Source organism: Perca flavescens, chromosome 8 (assembly GCF_004354835.1).
Source record: "Perca flavescens isolate YP-PL-M2 chromosome 8, PFLA_1.0, whole genome shotgun sequence".
NCBI classification, from domain to species: Eukaryota; Metazoa; Chordata; class Actinopteri; order Perciformes; family Percidae; genus Perca; species Perca flavescens.
In genome coordinates this window covers 22,740,622-22,761,098 of record NC_041338.1, presented here as the reverse complement: position 1 = coordinate 22,761,098, position 20,477 = coordinate 22,740,622, and the positions used below count along the sequence as shown (strand labels likewise).

General features: G+C 41.9%; 1 protein-coding gene across 1 annotated transcript; it reads right to left on the bottom strand.

The window, feature by feature from the left end:
- Window positions 1-533: 533 nt before the first annotated feature.
- On the bottom strand, window positions 534-19,303 carry klf13 (Kruppel like factor 13). The gene is made up of 2 exons (XM_028584733.1): window positions 18,457-19,303; window positions 534-7,187 (listed from the first exon to the last, which is right to left on the bottom strand). Exons 1-2 carry the CDS (start codon window positions 18,929-18,931, stop codon window positions 6,877-6,879), a joined length of 786 nt encoding a protein of 261 aa, XP_028440534.1. The 5' UTR covers window positions 18,932-19,303; the 3' UTR covers window positions 534-6,876.
- Between the last annotated feature and the right edge of the window lie 1,174 nt (window positions 19,304-20,477).

Below are 20,477 nucleotides of genomic sequence, written 5' to 3'. Positions count from 1 at the left end.
GAAAAACAACAGAAAAACACACTCTTTGTCTTAAAATTAAAATGTTAAATGTATCAATAAAACACTCTACAGCTTAATTTGGTACGACCATTTGCTTATGGTGGCTAATGTTGCAATTGACATTACTGAGTCAGTTTTCTGACATAAAGGAATCGCTTGGCACTTTTGGATTTGTTTTCTTGCCGAAATTTAGATGAGAACATTGATACCACTCTCACGTCTGTACGGTACCTATAACTTTAAGGCTACAGCTGGCAGCTGATTAGCTTAGCTTAGCATAAAGACTGGAAACGGGGAAACAGCTAGCATAGCTCTGTCCAAAGCTGACAACATTTGCCTACCAGTTGTTCACCAGTTCATTTATGCATTATCTTGTTTGTCTACTCCGTACAAAATGCTTTAATGACTCTTCTCTTCTTTTGCTACTAGCATTTATCACAACCACATAATGTGTTCATTGTGGCCACAGTGGCGGCTGTTGAGCAAAAGTCCCAGTGTCACTTAAACAGAAGAGGAAATGAGCACAAAACCAATTGTAGCTGCTATTTTATGAATTTATTTCCAAATGTAAACTTCACTATTTCATGCATACAAGTTATGACAACATACATTATTCAACAATCTGTTATTTTTCATATTTGCATAGGACATGGTCACCATATATTGTCTAACATGTACAAAATAATGCCATAAAAAGGTACAGCAGAGCAGCTAAGACCAGCACATTAAATGTGTGTAGAATCAGAGGAACTGTACAACTGTAATACTTGAATGTAGTGATTTTGGTTTGCTGAGAGAGAAAAAAACAAAATGACACCTGAAGGTTAGAGTGAGGTCATAAGAGAATGTACTGGCCATAGCTGAGTCGAGTTATTTACAGATTAGATTATACTGGTGCTGAAAGGGAAAGCAGCACCATGGAGTCACTACAACAGGCAACTGATGGTGATGGGCAGAGGAGAAACAGAGGAGAGGTATCAAGAGAGCAACAATACACTGAGGACAAACAGGTACAGGAAACAGAACCAAAAGGCTGGTAAGCGGCTCTCTCTTTGTAATTAAAGGGAGGTCATTCACAGCACTTAGTGCTGCATAACCGGGAACACACTAATCCTTTAAGGGCAAACATATCCAAAGCTTGAGCAAAAGACTTTTAGTCAGCGTGCATTTCAACAGTAAAGAGAAAATGCCGCCCAGTGTCAGTTCAGGCAGTCAAGCAAGACCACATGGTCAGTGAAGGGTACAGACAGATGTGGTCTGCTACGCTGCATGTTCCTACTCACTCAGTCTCTTTTGTTTCTCGTCTTTTGACTCAGTCAGAATTAGTTTGCTCGTATAATTAAAAGGGTTTTGTTCATTCAAGTGATTTTCAAAATGAAAATTTCTTATGTGAGATGTAGAAAAAGGTCCATATCAAGCACGACATCCATTGATCAACACTTAAGAGCATATAAAGTTGAACCCAGGGGTCCAAACTGGGTTGGGTTCAAAATTACTGCAACATTCATCTTTCCCTTCAAAGCCTTTGGTAACAACTTGTAACTGTGGAGCATCTGTTGAGCTGCAAGAACTCAAAGCTTACTCACTGCTCAAGAACTGCTCTCTCCTATCTATGGCTCCCTCTTAAAACATTATCCCCCAAGCCTCAGGCTTTTGTCATGAGGGAAGACATGCACAGTATGTCCTGATCTTTTAAATATTATAGATTTATAATACTTTAAATATTGCATGTATGTTGTTTATTCGAATTGGCTTAGCCTACATATAGAGCCCGCAGAGGAGAAAAGAGAGATTAAACCTGGGAAATGTTGACAATGATAAACGTACCTTGTGCACAACTCACAACGTGTAAAATCTCACAGTCAAGACAGACGTCTATTCATAACCTACAAAAATGCATCGGGTCCATGTAAGCAGCACATTTATAGCAAATGCAATTTTCAATCCTTTGGAATGGTTGGGCGTTTATCATTGTTAAGATTGTTTATGTCAAAGAAATACCTGTAATAAGCCATTATACATTGCTTAAGTATTGAACAGCAAAAAAAAAAGAAGTCAAAATTAAATAACAAGAACCAAATGAAAACAAAGCTACACAATCAAAATGTTTACATAAAGCAGAAAAGCAATATTTAACTTGGAGCACTTGCATATCAAATATGCAGAGCTGCTTCATTTAATCCTGTACATTACATTAAAAAAAACATGTCACACTTTATAAAACTGTACAAGTTTGTTAAATGTCTGATAGTAGCCAGGTTCTGTTTTTTACCCTCAACTTTTGTTATCTTTAAGAAGTTACCATTATAGTTTTGGCACACAATTGCATCAATCATGCTTGTACGCTGAGACCATGAAGATGAGACGATATCAGTGATATATTCATGTTATTAATATGATTCTTTTTTAAATAAGGTTAATGTTAGTTCTTTACATACTAAGCAACAACCAATCTACTTTAATATATTTTTACAGTAAGCAGAACAAAATATTAACTGGTACACTGTTAGCATCTTGTTGAAACCTTGTATTTCCATTTTGTCAGTGTTCAAATTCCTTTATTTCTCTGACAGATGTCAAAAACTGTAATCTCTGTGGGATTACAATTGAAAAATTAGATTAAAAAATGCTGAAGTGGAGTTTCATAGTAATTTGCAGCTGACATCATCCCTCACATATAGAAAATGTTTAAATTCAGACAAATATATGGAGCTCAGTAGACAACGGGTTCTTTTTAAATATTTTTGTAACATAAAATAAAAAATAAGGTTTCATTATTTCCTGGAAAGATTACTTTTTGAGGACCCTGAAAACATGGGATGATTATATAAAATGTAGCCCAGTGTTTTTGTTTTGTTTGTTTTTTTACAGAAAAAAAAGTCTCTTTCTTTTCTTCTTCATTCAAGTAGGGACAAATAAAACAACCAATTATTTGTGCTACTCATCAAGCAAACATAAGCTACATGATGGATGTTTTAAAAAGATATGAAAGTAGAACAAAAGTCAAATATTTCAAGAGGTATGATTTCTGAAAAATATACAAACATTTCATATGAGACAAATATAAGTAATAAGCAATAATAAAATGTATGACTACATTGCTAACTCACAATGCTGTGGTCTCTATTCTTATGGAAAACTTTCAAAATAATCTATATAATAAAAGAAAAGAAAAAATGAGTCACTCCATTTGAAATAGCCGGACATAGAGGTCAGGAGGTTTACTTTTTCGGTCACCCCAAACAATCCTTTCATTTTCTGACTTGAATTTTTGGATAACAGGCTAACTGGAATAACCTGCATCCTGACATCAACAGAGTATTAAGTGTTTTTAATTAAAGGGGTAAACCCCATTAACAGGGATAAAACTATGCTTTTTAACAAAATATGGTTCCTTTAAACAGCCCGACAAAAAGAATCAACCTTAATGCTGTGATATATTCGAAAGAGTTGCTGAAATGACCTGAAGAATGACCAGAAAAAACAACAAAATAAATTTAAACAGACTATACACCTTTCTCCAGTAATGTTAATAATTATTTGACAACAAACGCAAGTACAGTAAAAATGGACATGTACAAAACTGTGTTCAATGGCCTTTTGTGTTGAATTATTCAAGTAAATTTGGTACAGTGAGAATAAAAGTTATGCCTGTGGAGGCCTATATATGTCACCGGTACAGTCTGGATGGATGGATAGACTGGGATGTTTACACTGTCACAGTTGGTTTATTTTCAGATGGTATAGAGCTTCCTGTTGCCTACTGTAAGACACTAAGGGTCAAAGGTGTTTAAAGGGGCATTTCACTGAAAAGAGCTCCAGAGTGCCCAGTGCTTACTAAGGCGCATAGGCAGGAGCTGGGCCCCGTACAGCGGCGTTCCTGTTTCCAGTGTGGTCGGACACTGACCAGCAGTGAGCACAAAGCACCCAGGAACACCGGGGGGAGGCTGGCAGACATTTCTGTGCAGCAACTGATGTTACAACAAAATCCACAAACTGTCCCATATCTGCTTTGCGGATGTCGACCCTGAGGTAAATGTGCAGATTATGGATTAAAAAGTGATTCATGAAACCTGCTTGAGGGTGAGCTAATCAGAAATGTTTTTTTTGCAAGAGAAAGTTAAACTACAAACCAAGTCAAAAATTGACTATAACAAACAAAAAAATGGATAGATACCACAAAAAGCTGCGCAACAGCTATTTGAAGAATTTGTTAGTGAAAATCAAAGTTTTTTTGTTCTAGAAATGCTAAAAGTTAAACAAACACTCTCAATGCTTCTTTCATAAAGAGCTGCTGATCAATGGCATTGAAAGTGTCATCTTGCAGTCTGGAAACTATTTTGACATCTTACAGAGGGCTGTTTTCTTAACCGTGGTGTTTTGAGGAAACAACTGCATTCAATCTAAATAAGGGATGTTTTCTTTCTGGAGGATGTGACAGAGCTGATTCTTCACAACTTTAAAGAGAGATGGCTGCTGTGGAGAACGAGGGACAAGGCCGGTCATTCATGAACTTACACCTGCCAGACCGCCTCAAAAAACCCTCTACGCTTCCAAGGCGCAGTTGTTAACATGTATATAGTGTGAAGCATGGGACTGCAGGGCCAGAGTTCCTGGCAGAATGAAGCTAGCACATGCAATTCATGGTGACAACAGTCTGGAGGGGTCTGACAGGACCGAATACATGGATGAAACTATTTTCGGCCTTAGTGCTGAAGCATTCAAAGAAAATGTAGGCATAACACAGACTGGCGGTGCTGCAGCAGTTTTGATAGTGGTGCCTGCTTCCATGGAAGGTTTACTGTGCCTTTTGCCTGACTTATTGAGGCATGTCTGTCTAGAAACACAAGTCAGCTTTCTCACAGGACATCTGAGCTTCACAGGGAGGACGACGTGAGGCTGGTGAGCATTGCACTTTGCTGATATGTTCGGTTTAAAAGCTCCCACCCCCCACATTGTTGCAAGAGAGAAGTTTGAAAGCAGCTGTTTGAGAGCTCTGGTTTATCAGTATGAATTTAGAGCGACATTTTCCTTGGCATTTTGTCATTTGACTCTCCAGCAGTAGAGGATTTCTCCCTGTGCTTAGGATGGAGTTGGGTACATCCCACCCACACTGCTAGCGTTGTCTAGGTAGTACTGTTGTTCATACACTACTCTTTCTACTCTTATCCTACAGGTTGGATCAACCCACTAATTACAGACATGTTTCTGCTCATGGTTTCTACAGTTGAAGGGAGTTGGGGGAAGGAGGAGGAGACGGGGGTGTCTGCGACCGGGTGTCTCCTCCTCTGTGCTGCTCAGCTCATGATAAACCTCTCCTCTTTTATCAGGACCTGCCCTCCCTTGCCTGGCTATTGCAGATAGCTGCTTTGTTCGCTCTGTGCTCCACCATGTTGCAGCCAAGCCCGGTTCTGCCTAACACGCTGGCCTACATTTGACCCCCCCCCGAGCCGCCAAGTTAGGCCACCTTAAGCTATTTGGCAGAGTTGGAGCTTCACCACTCTCTGACAGGACAGGTAGAGCCAGATGGGCGAGGGAGGACTCCCCAGGAATGGCATGTTAGCACTCCTCCTGCGGGCTGTGACTAGCTTCTTGTGGGATGCAGCTGTTTCCTCAAGGGAGGCCACAAAAGGCAAAGCCAGGAGGAGCGAAGTGTGCAGGCTGTCTGGTTCTACCTGTGATACTGCCAACCACCAGGCCCAGGCCTCAATGAAGGGCAGCTTACAAGACTGAATAGAAAGCTTTCATTCACTCTCTTTGGTACTTTTTCCTATGTGCTTCAGAGAGGGATAAACATTGTTTCAACTAAAGTCCCTTTGTGTCCATTTTGTGTGAAATACTGCCTGATGATACAGCACTTTAAAAAAGAAAAAAAAACATGAACAGCTGCTTTGAAACTTAACTGTCTCTATTTAAAGGTTCTAAAGTTTCTTCAACCGAGTATACTTTTAAAAACTGTTAACCCAATGTAACCCTGATCTTCCCACAATGCAGATTTACACAGTATATACTGCACACAGCTGTTTAATGAAGTACATATTTAACCCAGTGTAATGGCAACTGAATATTAACAATGCAGTGGAGGAACTGATGTATTTTGTTTACTGAGGTGGAGGTTTGGGGATCGTTTTGTTAACACACAGCAATTACAATACATATGAACCCCCCGAGAACAAGAGTACATGAGTTCTGTGTACGATTGACCGTATGACCGTCGGGCTAGTTTCCTCAAAACGTGAAAACCAACAAAAAAACAAAGAGTGCAAATTGTGTTGAGTGTAAAGGCTGCTATATATGTACTGTATGTTTCTCTTCACTGTGTTCATTCTTTCAAGCTAACAAGGCCATCCCTGAGCAGGGCGTAAAATTCAACCCCTGTTGAATTTCAGAGTAAAGTGATGAGTATATTGTGCAGTCAATGTGAGTACTCTGAAGTACTGTGGTATTACAGAAATAGCAACTGTCTTCAATCCTGAGGTGTGTGTGTGTGTGTACCCCTTCTCCTCACCCTTTCAAAAAAAACAACAACAAAGAAAGTCCCATTTTTGATAAGACTTGTCAGGGTGTCTGTTTTTCTTCTTCTAAACCTTGTTTAGCTGACTGTGAACATACATTGGACAACTAGCCATGATCAGAGTCAAAAAAAATACAGACATATGGTACAGAATGTAAATATTGCCATCTGGGAAAGGCATTACCTTTTTTTAGGATCACACGAGTAATTGCACTACAATAAGCAGTTATGTACAGTATGGTACACCACAGCAAGCGCAGGAATAGCAAAGGGGGGGGTTGCTGACAACCGTGCAACACGAGTGTTATGACAAAAACACAGGCCTCGCAGGTCAGAGACAGAAAGTGCGACTGGGTTTCAGTTTAAGGCGAGTTGGCTGGGCTGAGGGCGGGGCTGAGGGTGGGGCTGGAGGCATCCGAGCGGCTGTAGTCGCTGAGGGAGCTGGGACGTGTGGAGCTGCTGCTGCCGTGGGGCCTCTTCAGCATACCGGGCTGGAAATCTGAGTGGCGCCGGGCGTGCTTCATGAGGTGATCACTGCGCATGAAGCGCTTGTCACAAAGCGGGCACCCAAACTTCTTCTCCCCCGTGTGAGTGCGATAGTGGCGGGCCAGCTCATCGGAGCGAGCAAACTTCTTACTGCAGTCGGGCCAGGTACATGGGAAAGGTCGTTCTCCTGTAACACAGAGGGAAGTGGGTGTGTTAAATCACACAAGAAGATAGCAACATGGCATTAGGAACAAGCCTTTATTTGAGCAAATTCAGTTTTGATCATTTCCTTATTGCTGACCATATTCCACATTTTTGCACAATTTTCTCCATGTTTTAGCCCATATAGCGTTGACCTTTTTTCACAAAAAAATAATACACCACATCTTTGTTACATTCCAAGTAGCCAGCGATTTCCACTTATTTCAGTCTCATATGAAAATCTACTTTCAAAGATGTGAAACCTGAGGTGAGGTGGCTACTGTGAGGTACACAGTGAACATAATGTCTGCAATTATTTTTGCCAAAGTTAAATGATTGTTTTGTGGTATTGCAGTGCAGACATTTCAAATCCATCCAGGCTTTAACATGCAATAGTAACAATGTTACTTTCAGAGACATACAAATAGACCAGAGTTCACTATAATGAGTTACTTATCTTTAACTTTAACTCTCTGCAAGTTCACTTTAACACTGTACTGAGATGAATGGGAGCCCGTGTTTGAAGAAAGTTTGGAATTTTCACACTAAGTATGTGTGATTTGTAGTAAATGGGCCCCAAAATGCAAAATCGGCCATTATGTGCTTTAGGTTGTAGGACTGTTTACAATGGCAATCACTTATATACAATAAGCATTTTCCAAGTACTGATAGTGTCAGGGAGTGCAACATGAAACAAATAAAACTCCAATGATCCAAATGGCTCACCAGAGTGAGAGTAGTGACTCATTATAAGATGTTTACAGGTTAACAAGTCAAGAACACATTTTTTTCAGGCCTGCTGAACAAGACTGTGTTGTTTCCTGTACATAGTAGGCTCTGAGTCATCAAGGAATAATGATCACAAGGTTACTGCTAGATCTGATAGGTCAGTAAAAGGAAGGATATCAAAACCCCCCAAGAGATCTTGAAAATGTAAACGGGAGACAAAAAAGGCTGTAGTGAGACGTGGGACTTGGGGTAAATCACTTAAAAATTGGCGCTGTGCTAGAGGAGCAGACCGTTTTTTATTTAAGTTACAGATTCAAATCACACTCACAATGGTTACCAAACCCATTTTCCAACATGCAACTATCTGTGACTCGGCACATGTGAAATTACACCCTTCCCCCCTCCATCATGCAATAAAAGTGGGCTTTGAAACAAATCTACCCAAAGCCAGATGGTACTATATATCTTGTGGTTTCCTTCCATACTAATGTGGAAACAGTGTGCTTGGCACCTAAATGCAGCGTTGTGCATCCACTGGCCAATATGTCTAATACTGTATTCCATTTAGTTTTATTTCAGTGAGTTTCTGCCTGACAATTGCTACATGCACTAGTCTGACCATGCAGTACTATAGGAAAGGGCGGCACGTCTTTTAATGTTATGAGTCTTTCTTGACAATACAAATATTTAATCATCATGTGCATGCCTACGCCAGGGATTTGAGGTATGAAAAGGAATGGACGGTGAGATGCGTGAATGTTTATAGATGGCATGACAAATAAGTACATAAGAACAGGCCTGCCAAACGCTTTCTTTGTTCTGTGGTTTCCCTCAGGACCACAATGGAAACAGTGCTGTTGAGCATCAAACACTCATATGCTACCTGATGCCAGAGAGTCTCAAAAACAAGAACTCGGTGCACTACTAGTCTCGGTCCCTCCCCCCCCCCAACTATACTGCATGGTTACAAAACATGCCGACAGACAGAGCAAGTCTAGACAGCCTGGTCTGTTTTCATGCCTCTGACGCCTCACCTCAGCTCCAGACTGAACTCAGTCAGCCCTTCCCACTACAGTCCCAGCAGGCTCAGTGTATGTAAACTCTGTAACTGACATATAGACATTTGCATATGCACACACTGCACAAAGCCTTGTCTCCTTTTTCCCAAAACATCTATAATGCTCTCACTCTGCTGCAACAGTTAACACACAAAGAAACAATCTGCCCTGTATGAGTTATAATTCATAAAAACTAGACTAGGCTGTTTGTCTCTCATTGACGAGACTCATGATAGTCTGATTGCATACCTTATTAGCAAGAGAAGCAGCCTGTGCTGCCACCTGGCACTGCAAAATTAGTAGAAAAGTAGAGCTAAGCTCTGTGGGCTGCTTAAGGCTCAATAACCAGTGTAACGGATCCAGCTGCATTAATATTTAACCAGACACCAGAGAGCTAGGCTGAGATATCCAGTCTAACTGCCCTGATACAGTAATGCAGTCATCGTGGAAGCATCAGGTAGCTAACAGTAACTCACCAAGATACATCAGATTATGTAAAGCTCTGTGACTTCTTAGAAAATGCAGAATTAACAGATACGCTGCCCGTTTTCACCTCCCGCTAAACTGCCTTTGGCATTTGGGTAAACAACATGAATATGCATCAAAAGCCCTGCTGCTTTAATGTCAGCATTGAAAGGTTCACTTACATGAAGGGAAAAAATGCAACGCCCCAATTAATTGTGCTTCCTTTCGTAACATGAGAATTGAGATTTCCATGAGGGCAGTAAAAACCAATTTTCTGGTAACAATGAGGAGGTTTAGGGAACAAACGCTTTGATCCTGAGTGGAAATGATGATAGGGGTTATTACCCTCTGTAGAAATAGGGTGTCACTCTCCATGATACCTCAATAGACTGCAGATATTATTCAGCATCTCGTTTGAAAGAAGAAAGCTGCCAGCTACTCCCCTTATTCTGCTCTAACTCCCATCTAGTTCCAGTGTCGTCACAGCAGGGCACCGCGGCGTACGTGACGTGAGGCCCCACCGGTTGGTTATTCCATCTCTGGCAGCGTTCAGGGCGTGGTTTGTGTTTCTTAGAATGTGTCAGATGCAGAGGGCGAAGCAGGGGGATTGAGGGAAGCTTTTCCCTAGCGAACACAGTGACCCGGTTACCCGTAAAGTGAATTACATCATGCACGCAAACTGTATCTCTACTAAGCACTAGTGTCCCCCCTCCAAGGCGATGAGATTATGTCACAGGTACTCTTGTTATATAACTGTTCTCTCTGGGTCAGTAATAAACAGCATTCATCTCTGTTCCTCTCCCACCATCCTTCTCTCATTCATATCTAAGAATCTTTGGCACCTCGGTTTCTGCAGAAATGGTTATGAGAAATAGAATCTGAGTTCATCTCCTTGGTGTGAGGGATGCTGTCTGCAAAGGGGAGATCAAAACTCTTTTTGACGTGAGCAGCGGCATAGGAACTCATGTCAGTCACCTGCTCCAACAGCTACCAGCATTTCAAACAAGAGTAGATAACATTCCTGGTGTGTCCTCAGGCATGGGCCAAACTCACACAGTGTGCAGCTGAAACCTTCATGTGAGCCTACCATAAGAGAGCTAGAGTAAATATCTCTGCAGGTTTAGGAGGGGAAAAAAAAACAGTTCCTGTGGATACATCAGAGATCACCTTGAGGTTGACTTTGCTCTGCCTACACAGTGAAAACCAGAACAGGAAATATCTGTTACATAGCTCAGAACGAAGGAGCACAATAAACCTGCATGGACTTTTAAAAGCAAACAGTTCGAGCAGGGAAAGTAAAAGACGAGAAGAGGTGGAGCTACCTCACTTCAGTGCTGGCCTGGTGGCACAGTCAGCTTGGCAACATGAAATGAGAGGGACACCACTAGCTCCAGTGGTAGGGCTCAGTACAATCCTGTAATTTGGTTGCATGTTTACAACAGACTATGACCTGTAACCAACCAGGAGCCAGCAGACAACCATCCAATCCATGGGATTTGGGGTAATACTAAAATGACTGCGGCGTCCCTCATCAGCATTAACCACTGGAGCAGACAGGGTTAACCCAACCGTACCCAGCCTCTCCCTCTACGCTCACCATCATGTGCCAAGATGATCTGAACACTAACGTGTGTGCAGAAAATGAATATACATTAAGGCGTTTGCAGCTCCTCTTTTTGTTGTTCACACAGCAGTGCACGCAAGCTTCGCTTGTGGAAAAATAACAACAAAGGCTTACAAAGTTCTGTGGTCTGTAAAAAAAAAAAAAAAAAAAAAAAAAAAAAGACACTGCTTGATTTGAAACATATCTGAGATCAGAGCTGTTTACGTGGCTGCTCGTCTATGAAAAATGTACTCAGTGGGAGAGGAGTCAAATTACAAAGAAAATCACTCAGTCAAAACATGTTTTCTCAGATCCACTCAGAGTTTGTTAGAAACGAGAGTAAGTTGTATATGCAGGAACAATAAAGGAGCCTTGGGTGGGTCAGTTGCTGATGACCGGCTCAAGCTTGTCATGAGAAAGCTCTGAAAACAGGGAGGATTTTATCTATTATCATCTTTTGTCTATACTGAGAGGGACCTTGCTTGCCGTTGAATAGCATGCCTCCCCTTGTGGGCCTATAGCTGTCAAGTTGTGAACAATAACAGCAGCTTCGCTCACAGCAGGAGAGGCACTCCTGTAATGCATTTCAATCAGACCGGCTGTGCATACTAACCGTAACTCACTCCCCTTGGTCTGCACTGCACAGGGCTATTGACATCCACCCAGATACATGCAAGATCGGGATCGAGTGTGACCGTCTGACTCCTGCACACACTTAGCCATACATTACTTCATCCCCTTAACTCTTTAAGGGAAAGGTAGCTCGCCTGTATTGACCAGCTCATCATATTTGCCTCAATTATTTAGAGTGGGCACTCTCTTTCAGCCTTGAGTGCATGCTAAAACAACCTGCCTTGATGTGTCTCTGTATCTTTTAAACCCTGGTTAACTAAGGACATGCAAACAGCTGCAGCCATTAATGGGTATTTACAGTTGGTCTGCAAAAGCAGGTGGGAGCAGGGATGCCCAATCATCCATGACTCTCACTCCTGCAGTACAATGCCAGCTCATTCAAATGATGGAGTCCTGACACTATAACTCTAATGTGATAGACATCCTTACTAACCAGAACAAAACAAAGAACCATAGCCCTGCCAGATCATGAGAAGCCTCACCACACTGCAATAAGAGGAGGTACAGGCTGGAGATAGTGCCAGCTGTCCAATGTTATACCTCATTCTCCGGGAGAGAAATGTTTCCATGTCTCACAGAGAAAAGGAGTATGCCATCCTTCCCCCAAGACTCCACAAAATACTCCTCTTCTTGTGCCGAGGGCCACACCCCTGTGTGACGTGGTCTGCCACAGTATGATTTATCACGCAGACACACCTTACATACCGTAAGGAACATAAACAGCCCAGCCAGAGACAAAACACTCCCTCTGACATTAGCTCCACGGCTATTCCTCTCTTATTCAAGTTGAGCTGAACACAACACAGTGGACACAGTCAGAATCTAACTCTTAGATGGGACGCTGTGAGTGCTGGGCTGACAGGGGTGTTCACTGCTGCAGAGGTCAAACATGCAGCCCTTCAAACGATAATCAGATTAGCTACAGATGCAGCTGAATAAATGACCTACATCAATGGAGGGCATTGACAGTGAATATCCCGGTATCTAACCCCACCCCCACCCTGCCTACTGCACTGTATACTCTGTTTTTGTACTGCAGATCCCTCCCTTGCATGCGAGATGCGGTTGGCGGTTTTTGAACAGGAGATGTGAAAAAATGCACAGTGTTCCACAGGTCTGTATCCCTCTCTTCCTGCCGCTGGTAATCAACACCACGCCACAAGCCATGGCCGGGGCTCGGCCTCGCAACACAACACGCTTCAGCACCTATTTTGCTTTGCAGGCTGAAGAAGTGTGGGAGGGGCTGGTGGGGGGGAATAGACAGAGCAGCTTTTATAAAACTACTCCTGAGCTGAGCTGAGAAGAATACATGAGCCCTGTGGGCCACTGAAAGCAACACAGCCAGGGAACTGCCTGACAGGGGTCTTTCAGTGTCAGGAGTATCCACCATGCATGCTTGGCTGCTTAATCACAGTTAAATCACATTTACATTCCAACATTAGTGAGGAACTATCCCACTGTGAGCTTTACATGGCCATATAGGATAGCATATAGACAGCATGTGCACCAGCACACGCCTCAGAGATGTCTTTCATGGTGCAGGAACACTGCACCAAAGGATTAGAACAGGCAAGATGGTGGCTCCACTTTGTTTTATTTTCAACCCAAGGATCAAGTAGATTTAACTAATACCTTGTTTCCATTGGACACATACTCTACTGCTACACATTGCCTTCACGGCCAACTGGATTTCATTCACAAGGAAAACGTCTTATCTTACAGCAGAAGAAAATACATCAGTAAATTGATTTATAACATAAAGAGTGAGAGATCTGTGAGGATATACTTACGGTCAGTGGTGCTTTGAGCTAATTGCTAATCTCAGTATGCTAACATGCTCACACTGATAATGTTAACATGGCGGTGTTTACCCACCTTACCATCATAGTTTAGCATGTTAGCATGCTAATAGTAGAATCAGTTGTAATGGCCAAGTAAACACATACAGGGAATTTGACACTTTTTAACGTTTGCTTATTACCACTGAACACAAAGTGCAGTTGATGTTGATGGAATTGTCATAAACCAAAGTACTGGACAAATTAATTTTTTGAACTGATGATGGCACTTGATGAAAAGTCAGAGGATTCCCAAAGTTATTACAATTCATTCAGAAGGAAACATGTACTGAATTTCTTTTTTATGGCAATCCATCAATTAGTTGTTGAGACATTTCACTCAAAACAGCAAATATCAACCTCATAGTGGCGCTATATGAAAAGTCAGGGGATCACCAAAGTTGTTAGGATTCATCATCTGGGAACCATGCATGTACAAAATATTAACCGAACAAACATCCCTATCCCATTCCAGTTTTTGTGACGATGCATCTATGATTCACCTGGATTAGTAAAAACTGATCTGCTAGTGGCACTAGAAGAAAAGTGAGTGGCTCACCAAAGTCAGTGAGATTCATCTTCTGTGGATCATAAAAATCTGTAAAAATAAAAATAAAATCATGGCAAAGCAGGGCTAAAACACTGTGTCACCAGAATGGGGAAAAATGGAAACTGTGAGCATCTCCTAACAGAGTCATCGTTTTATTACACATCAGGAAAAATATGGCTCAACTGGGTGGGATGGTGGAAATCCTGCCGTGTGGCAGATAGACAAACTGACCTCTTGTGCCCCAGCAGAATTTACACCCATTGCTGTGCCAAGGTCATGCTCAAGCAAGAGCAGGAAAACCCCCTTCTCCACCCTGCTACCTCATCACTGCCACCAGCCACACAGGAACACTGTGCACTGTGTGTAGCAGTGCAGCCAAATATAAAACCACGGGCAGAGATGCAGTATATGTATATAATCAGAGACTCCTGCTTCTTTTTTCCATGTGGAATTTGGGATAATTTCATGTTAAAAAAAAAGGTGTCATTAACCACAGTTATTTGGCTGAAAATAGAAGGCATGAATAGCTGGGTCTACATGGCAGTGGAACTGTGCTGCCAGGTGGTACCACTTATTTTTTAGGACAGACAGAAGAGGGATTTACAGCCATCTCACAGTATTAGAGGTACCCCCAGCAGAACACAAAAGATGTCCAGACAAAACATCCAACCAACTGTAAAATATGTCATTAGGCTCTTTGTCTTTGTGAAATATTGACCCTGTACGTCCCGGTGACTCAAATAGTTTTCCAATAGGTCCCGGACACGGACAAGATGGCCCTTTGTGAGGCCCAACTGTGGGGGGCACAGAAGGCCCCGGCTGTTCTTTCTGAAGAAGACACGACTTGTAATGAGCTTGTCAGGGGCCATCTCTCCTTTAGAGATCGCAGTCTGCATGACACGACCAATGCAGAGTAATGAGGCTTCACAGAGAACACCATGTACTTCATGACCACAAGACTCTTGGGAAAGTGGGTCTTCATCGTTAGAGTGGGTTATGCTTCTTAGACAAACAGTCGATAAAGAATAAATGAAAAGAAACCAGCTGGTGCTGGCAAAAGTCCTTAGAAAGAATTAAAAGCAGTTTAATTTATATGACCTGGACCATTTAAAACTGAGTTGACTTGCGTTACATGACTGGATTTTCCATACTGTAGGATAAGTATATGTGTCAAAGAGAGAAGCCCCACCTCCCACACCAGGAGGTCAGACAAAGCTGTCTGGTAACCTTAGACCCCTAAACTGTGAAGGATTCTTCGCCATCAAACTCAATGCAGTATAATGAGCAATTTAAATTCAGCGTGGTCCCTCATGTCTGCTACATCGTGGTGTCCCTTTTACACTGTGTCGGAGAAGACAACTGTGAGAAGAAACCTTAAATGAAACCGCTTAAGTCTCCACTAAGGGGACCCTAAACCAGGAAGGTTTTAATACATTTAAAGAGAAAGTTCACAGTTATATTGGATTATCCACAGGCCTTTTCTAATGAAAATTGTTCATTACAGCCAGGTCTGTGAGTTATCCTGCATACATTATTCACCTCCATTATGCTGGAGTAGCAGGACAAATTTCATCACAGGATCCTAGACAAATTAAGCTGAAACTGTCTTCATGGCTAAGGTTATTAAGGAGAACTGACCCTTAAAATGTTTCAGTAGTTTGCAAAAGAAAAACCTCCTTAATAGCTAACGTCACCATCAGCATCATAACATCAACCTAAAAATAATTCTTCTATGGCTTAAAATAAAAATGATGATGCCTCTCATGAGACATTACTAGTGGATGAAGTTCATTTTGAGCTAGTAACAGGATTGATTTTCTTATGTGCAGTATAGACATTGCATAATAAATACAATGTAGCTCAGGTTCCACCTCCTTTTACACTCTGACAAATCACACACACACGGATTGCAAAAGATGGGATAATGAGGCTTTGGGCGTTATAGAAGTCAAGTGAGGACACCTAGTCCCTGGCTCTTTGTTTAGAGTCTATAACAGTGATTCCCCCCCTCAATTAGATAGCGGTGTTTGGCTGGGAATGACTGGGCTGGAATCCATTCTCTCATGACTCTGCTAGTAGGGGCTGAAGGGAAGCACACTGCGTGAGTCTGGCTCTATGAAAGCACTGCAAGGTTGGCTGAGGCAGCCTGGCTGAACTCAGATGACCCACATTCTGGGGCTATCCAATCAAATAAGCAGAAAGAGTCATTATTATCAGAATTTATGGGACACAAACCAATCGTGAAGCCAGACGCCAGAGCATATCCAAACAGAGAGGCAGGCGAAAGGAAACGCTAAATAGGCAAAGAGACAAGGGCAGGGCTTATACGGAGCAATAAATCTGCACTAAAAACACATGGTTGGGGCTGAAGGGAAGCACAGTGAGCGCTGGAGGCAGGCTCTCTGCTGCAAGTTTGGCTAAGACAAGGCAGTGGAACTGTGATGACTCACGTTCGGTTACTATCCAATCAAATAAGCAGAAACTGTCCTCATTATCAGAAATCATAGTACACAAACCAATCACAAAGCCAGACGCGGGAGTGTACTACAAAAGAAAGGAAAAGCTTAATAGGCAAAGAGACAAGGGCAGAGATGATAGACCGTAATAAAACAGCACTAAAAACGCATAGTGTAGGAGACACAGGCATTTTATTCCCTTTTGGAAGCCATTCAAGTAATGATGCTGGAATATTATGGAACCCTATTTTATGTACATACATAAGTCAAACCAGTCTCATTCCTCTTCTTGACAGACACCACTGCACCAAACTGCAGCTGATAAATAAAAGGCAGTGCTTATGTAATGCTCAATAAAAATGAATAAAAATGGAATAAAATACAACAATATCAATACAAGATTATCCACCATCTATAAAGGAAAAGCATCATCGCCATATAGCAGGCCTATTGTGTCTTTTAGGTGTACTTACAGTTTTATAGTAATGCTTTGTTTTTCTTTAATCACTATGGCATTGATACAAAATTATTCTAAAAGGATAATACATTTAGTGATATAAGGACACAAACCAATCACAAACCCAGACGGGTAGTGTGTCCTGATACAAAGGCAGGCGAAGAGAATAGAACAAGACAAGAATGTTCCCCTGTAAAGAAGGGTCATAGATTATTTAATTTATGAAGGGGGGAAAGGGGGCTCAATTTCAAGAGGTATTCTACATATTTTGAATTCTGGGTTTTTCTTGCACATATTTCTGTGGAATTCAATTTCAACATGACTCAAATATGGGTCAAGTTCACACCAGGCGTTTATTTTGTGTGTGTGTGTGTGTGTGTGTGTGTGTGTGTGTGTGTGTGTGTGTGTGTGTGTGTGTGTGTGTGTGTGTGTGTGTGTGTGTGTGTGTGTGCGTGTGTGTGCGTGTGTGTTGTAAAGAATGGAGGATAGCGGTGGGAAGAGGGATTGTGAGCTGCAGTCTACAGAGCAGAGGGAAGGAGAGGCTCCTCAGTCGAGGCTCAGCTAGCCGAGTCTGTTGCTGGCCAGATCAGCTGGCAGTCTGTCTAGCGGGGGTGTGGCACATCACAACAAAGAGCTTTGGGCAGAAAGGCTGCACAGCTCTTATCAACCCCCTCAATTTGAGTCGATCTACATATTTGCCCCCCCTTTCTCTCTCTCTCTCTATCTCTCAATGGCCTACCCTGCGGAATGCAATGAGCAAATATGGAGGTATAGTCCTTCAGGAAAGTCAGACGTAGAATTCTGCTGATCTGGAGCGCATTTCTCTGCAGGGTAAAGGTACACTCACTGGATTGATCTTGTAAACGTTTTGCATGCCAATGTGAGTGCAGAGGCCTACTTGGCTTGATGATCATGATATGATGTGCGCATTATGCCTACATGTTTATCTTTCTCATGTCACCAAAGTTGACTTTAATTAATGCGCGCAGAAGAAAACTGGAAACCTGATCTGTGTCATGTTGTTCTGCATTTTCACTGCAGTTTCGGTTTGTAGGCTACATACTGTCCACTGCGGGGGGGGGGTAACAAGAGGAAAGCAGTGACAAAGCTCGGAGACTTAAGTGGGAGTGGCACTATTTATGACTCCCTCCCTTCCCCGAAATTAAAGGGAAATCTCGCAAGTTTATACAACTTAAGGAACAATGCAATTATTAAACTATGCACAAAGTCTGGCTTTTTCTGTAGACTGTGTGTGACGATTATTCACATTTAGGGTGGATCCGTTAATGTTTTTGACTCGAGGAAACACAGCAGTCAGTGACCCTCCTCTGTACAAATATCGGTTTGAATGTAAGCGAAACCACACTTCTTATCATTAGGCAATTCTCAGTTTTAATGATCCGTTCTCATATAGGCAAGGGAACTCATGTTCACAGCAACACACATTTGCATCCAATGAAACTGACCTGTATGTGTCCTTAGGTGGGCTTTGAGGTGGGATGATTTGCCATAAACTTTTTCACAACCTGAATAGTGGCATTTGTGCTTTTTCTGAGGCGATTCTGGCTCAGTTCGACCTCGCGATCTTTTGCCTCTTTGTTTGAGCGTAGGATCGGAGATGGTGGTAGGTGTGGCAGAGTTTCCATCATCTATGTGGTTCGGCATGCTCTCATCCTTTATTTTTGCCTGCTCGGCAACATTGTTGGGAGTCTGCTGGTTAAAATCCGCCAAAATCCGCGCCACCACAAAAATAGAGGAGTTGTCCTTCACCAAAGGTTCTTTCATTTCCTCTCCGTTCTTGGAGGAGGACGGGGTTTCTGGTTTAATCTCCCTATTCCCTTGAGCGTGAACAATTGCACGACTGGACATTGAAACAAGGCACTCTGCAGCAAAGTGATCCATTTTGTCTTTGAAACAGCCCCCTCTGCTTCTTAATGACATTCAAAAAATAAAAATGATGGCGTGAGAAAAACTTGTTCCGTGGTTCCCTTTGTGTGGTCGTGAGGAGGAGGTCGTTCTCATCAGAGAGAACTGACTTTATGATCTTACCCGGCTTTCCAATGTCATCACCATCCTGTGAGAGAAACGCCTCGGACAAAAATGCAGACAAGCCCCTCAGTGAGAAAAAAATAAGAAACCCAAAGTCTTTGTTTAGTGCAACGACGCTGGTGACAGGACCTCTACAAACTTGGATGTGTTAACTCCCATCGCGACTTCAACCACTCTCCAGCATAGTGAGTGTGTCTCCTGAGCGTCTGTTCCTGCTGGTTCTATCCATGCTGGGGGCGTGTCGACCGGCAGCGCTCAACTGCACCGTCAGAGTAGCTGTTCATTCATTGGGTGCTGCTTGTCCCCAAATACACCGAACAACACGAGTTACTTGGAAGTTTCACCACAGGTTGCCTCCATGCATTCAGATGATGTATCTCACAGGCGACCCAGGTATGCACTGCAGAGACCTTTAGTAAGAATACATGCAATATTTTGGGGTGAGGGGCATTCTGCAGCATCCTGTCAAGCCTGAATACACTGAGATTTTTTGTAATATTTGTTGAAAACATGTATTGGATACTATTGGTTAGGGTTGCAACTAACGATTCATTTCTTAATATTCTGCTTATTAGTTGATTAATCATAACAAACTAGTTTACTTTTTTTTTTTAATTAATGTCTGCAACCAGTCCAAAACTTCAAGTTATTCACTTTACAGTTATTTAAAAAAAGGTAACAAATCCTCTTAATATAAATACTTAATATATAAAACATTTCAATCAATCAAAACGACTGCAGAATAAAACATGTTAGATCCACGACTTGATTCATTGACTAATTGGTTCAGTCATTCTATTGGTTAATGAAAAAAAGCAAGTTTGGCCTTCTAAAATTATTAGTTGATGGAAAGTCAGTGTTAAAGTATTGAGCAATTTCCCCTTTATACACTGAATGTGCAAATTATTTTTCACAAACTTCAATAAAAGCCATAAGTGACTTCCCATTACATATAATCCAATCACTAAAAAGGAAATGATAAAGAAAAGCACACGTCACAAAATAACTTTTCTGAGGTAAGTGAGGTATCTGTTCTGCAAAATGGGCTGCAGTTTATCATCAGAAAGATTTCCCTGATACTTTGAATATTATTGTGTCACCTTGTTGGAGCGATCAGCACACTCTGGGGCCTCAGGCCAATGAGTCCATGCACCAGCAAAGAGCTTGAATGCTCCCAACTGCCAAATTATTGGTTTAGCCTGCTTTTAATTATATTCTAGTCCAAGAAGGGATAGCGGTGAAAACATGACAAGGTAATAATTGATACTTTTGCTCTAACTTGTTAATTAAAGCGTCTACTTTTTACTGTATTGCAGTCTTACCCGAGTGCACTGTTTTGTTTTCTAATGCACTATTATTTTGAATGTATGCAACCATATATGATGAGAGAAATAGAAAGTCTACATATTTGACAACTCAAAAAAGGCATGCAGATATG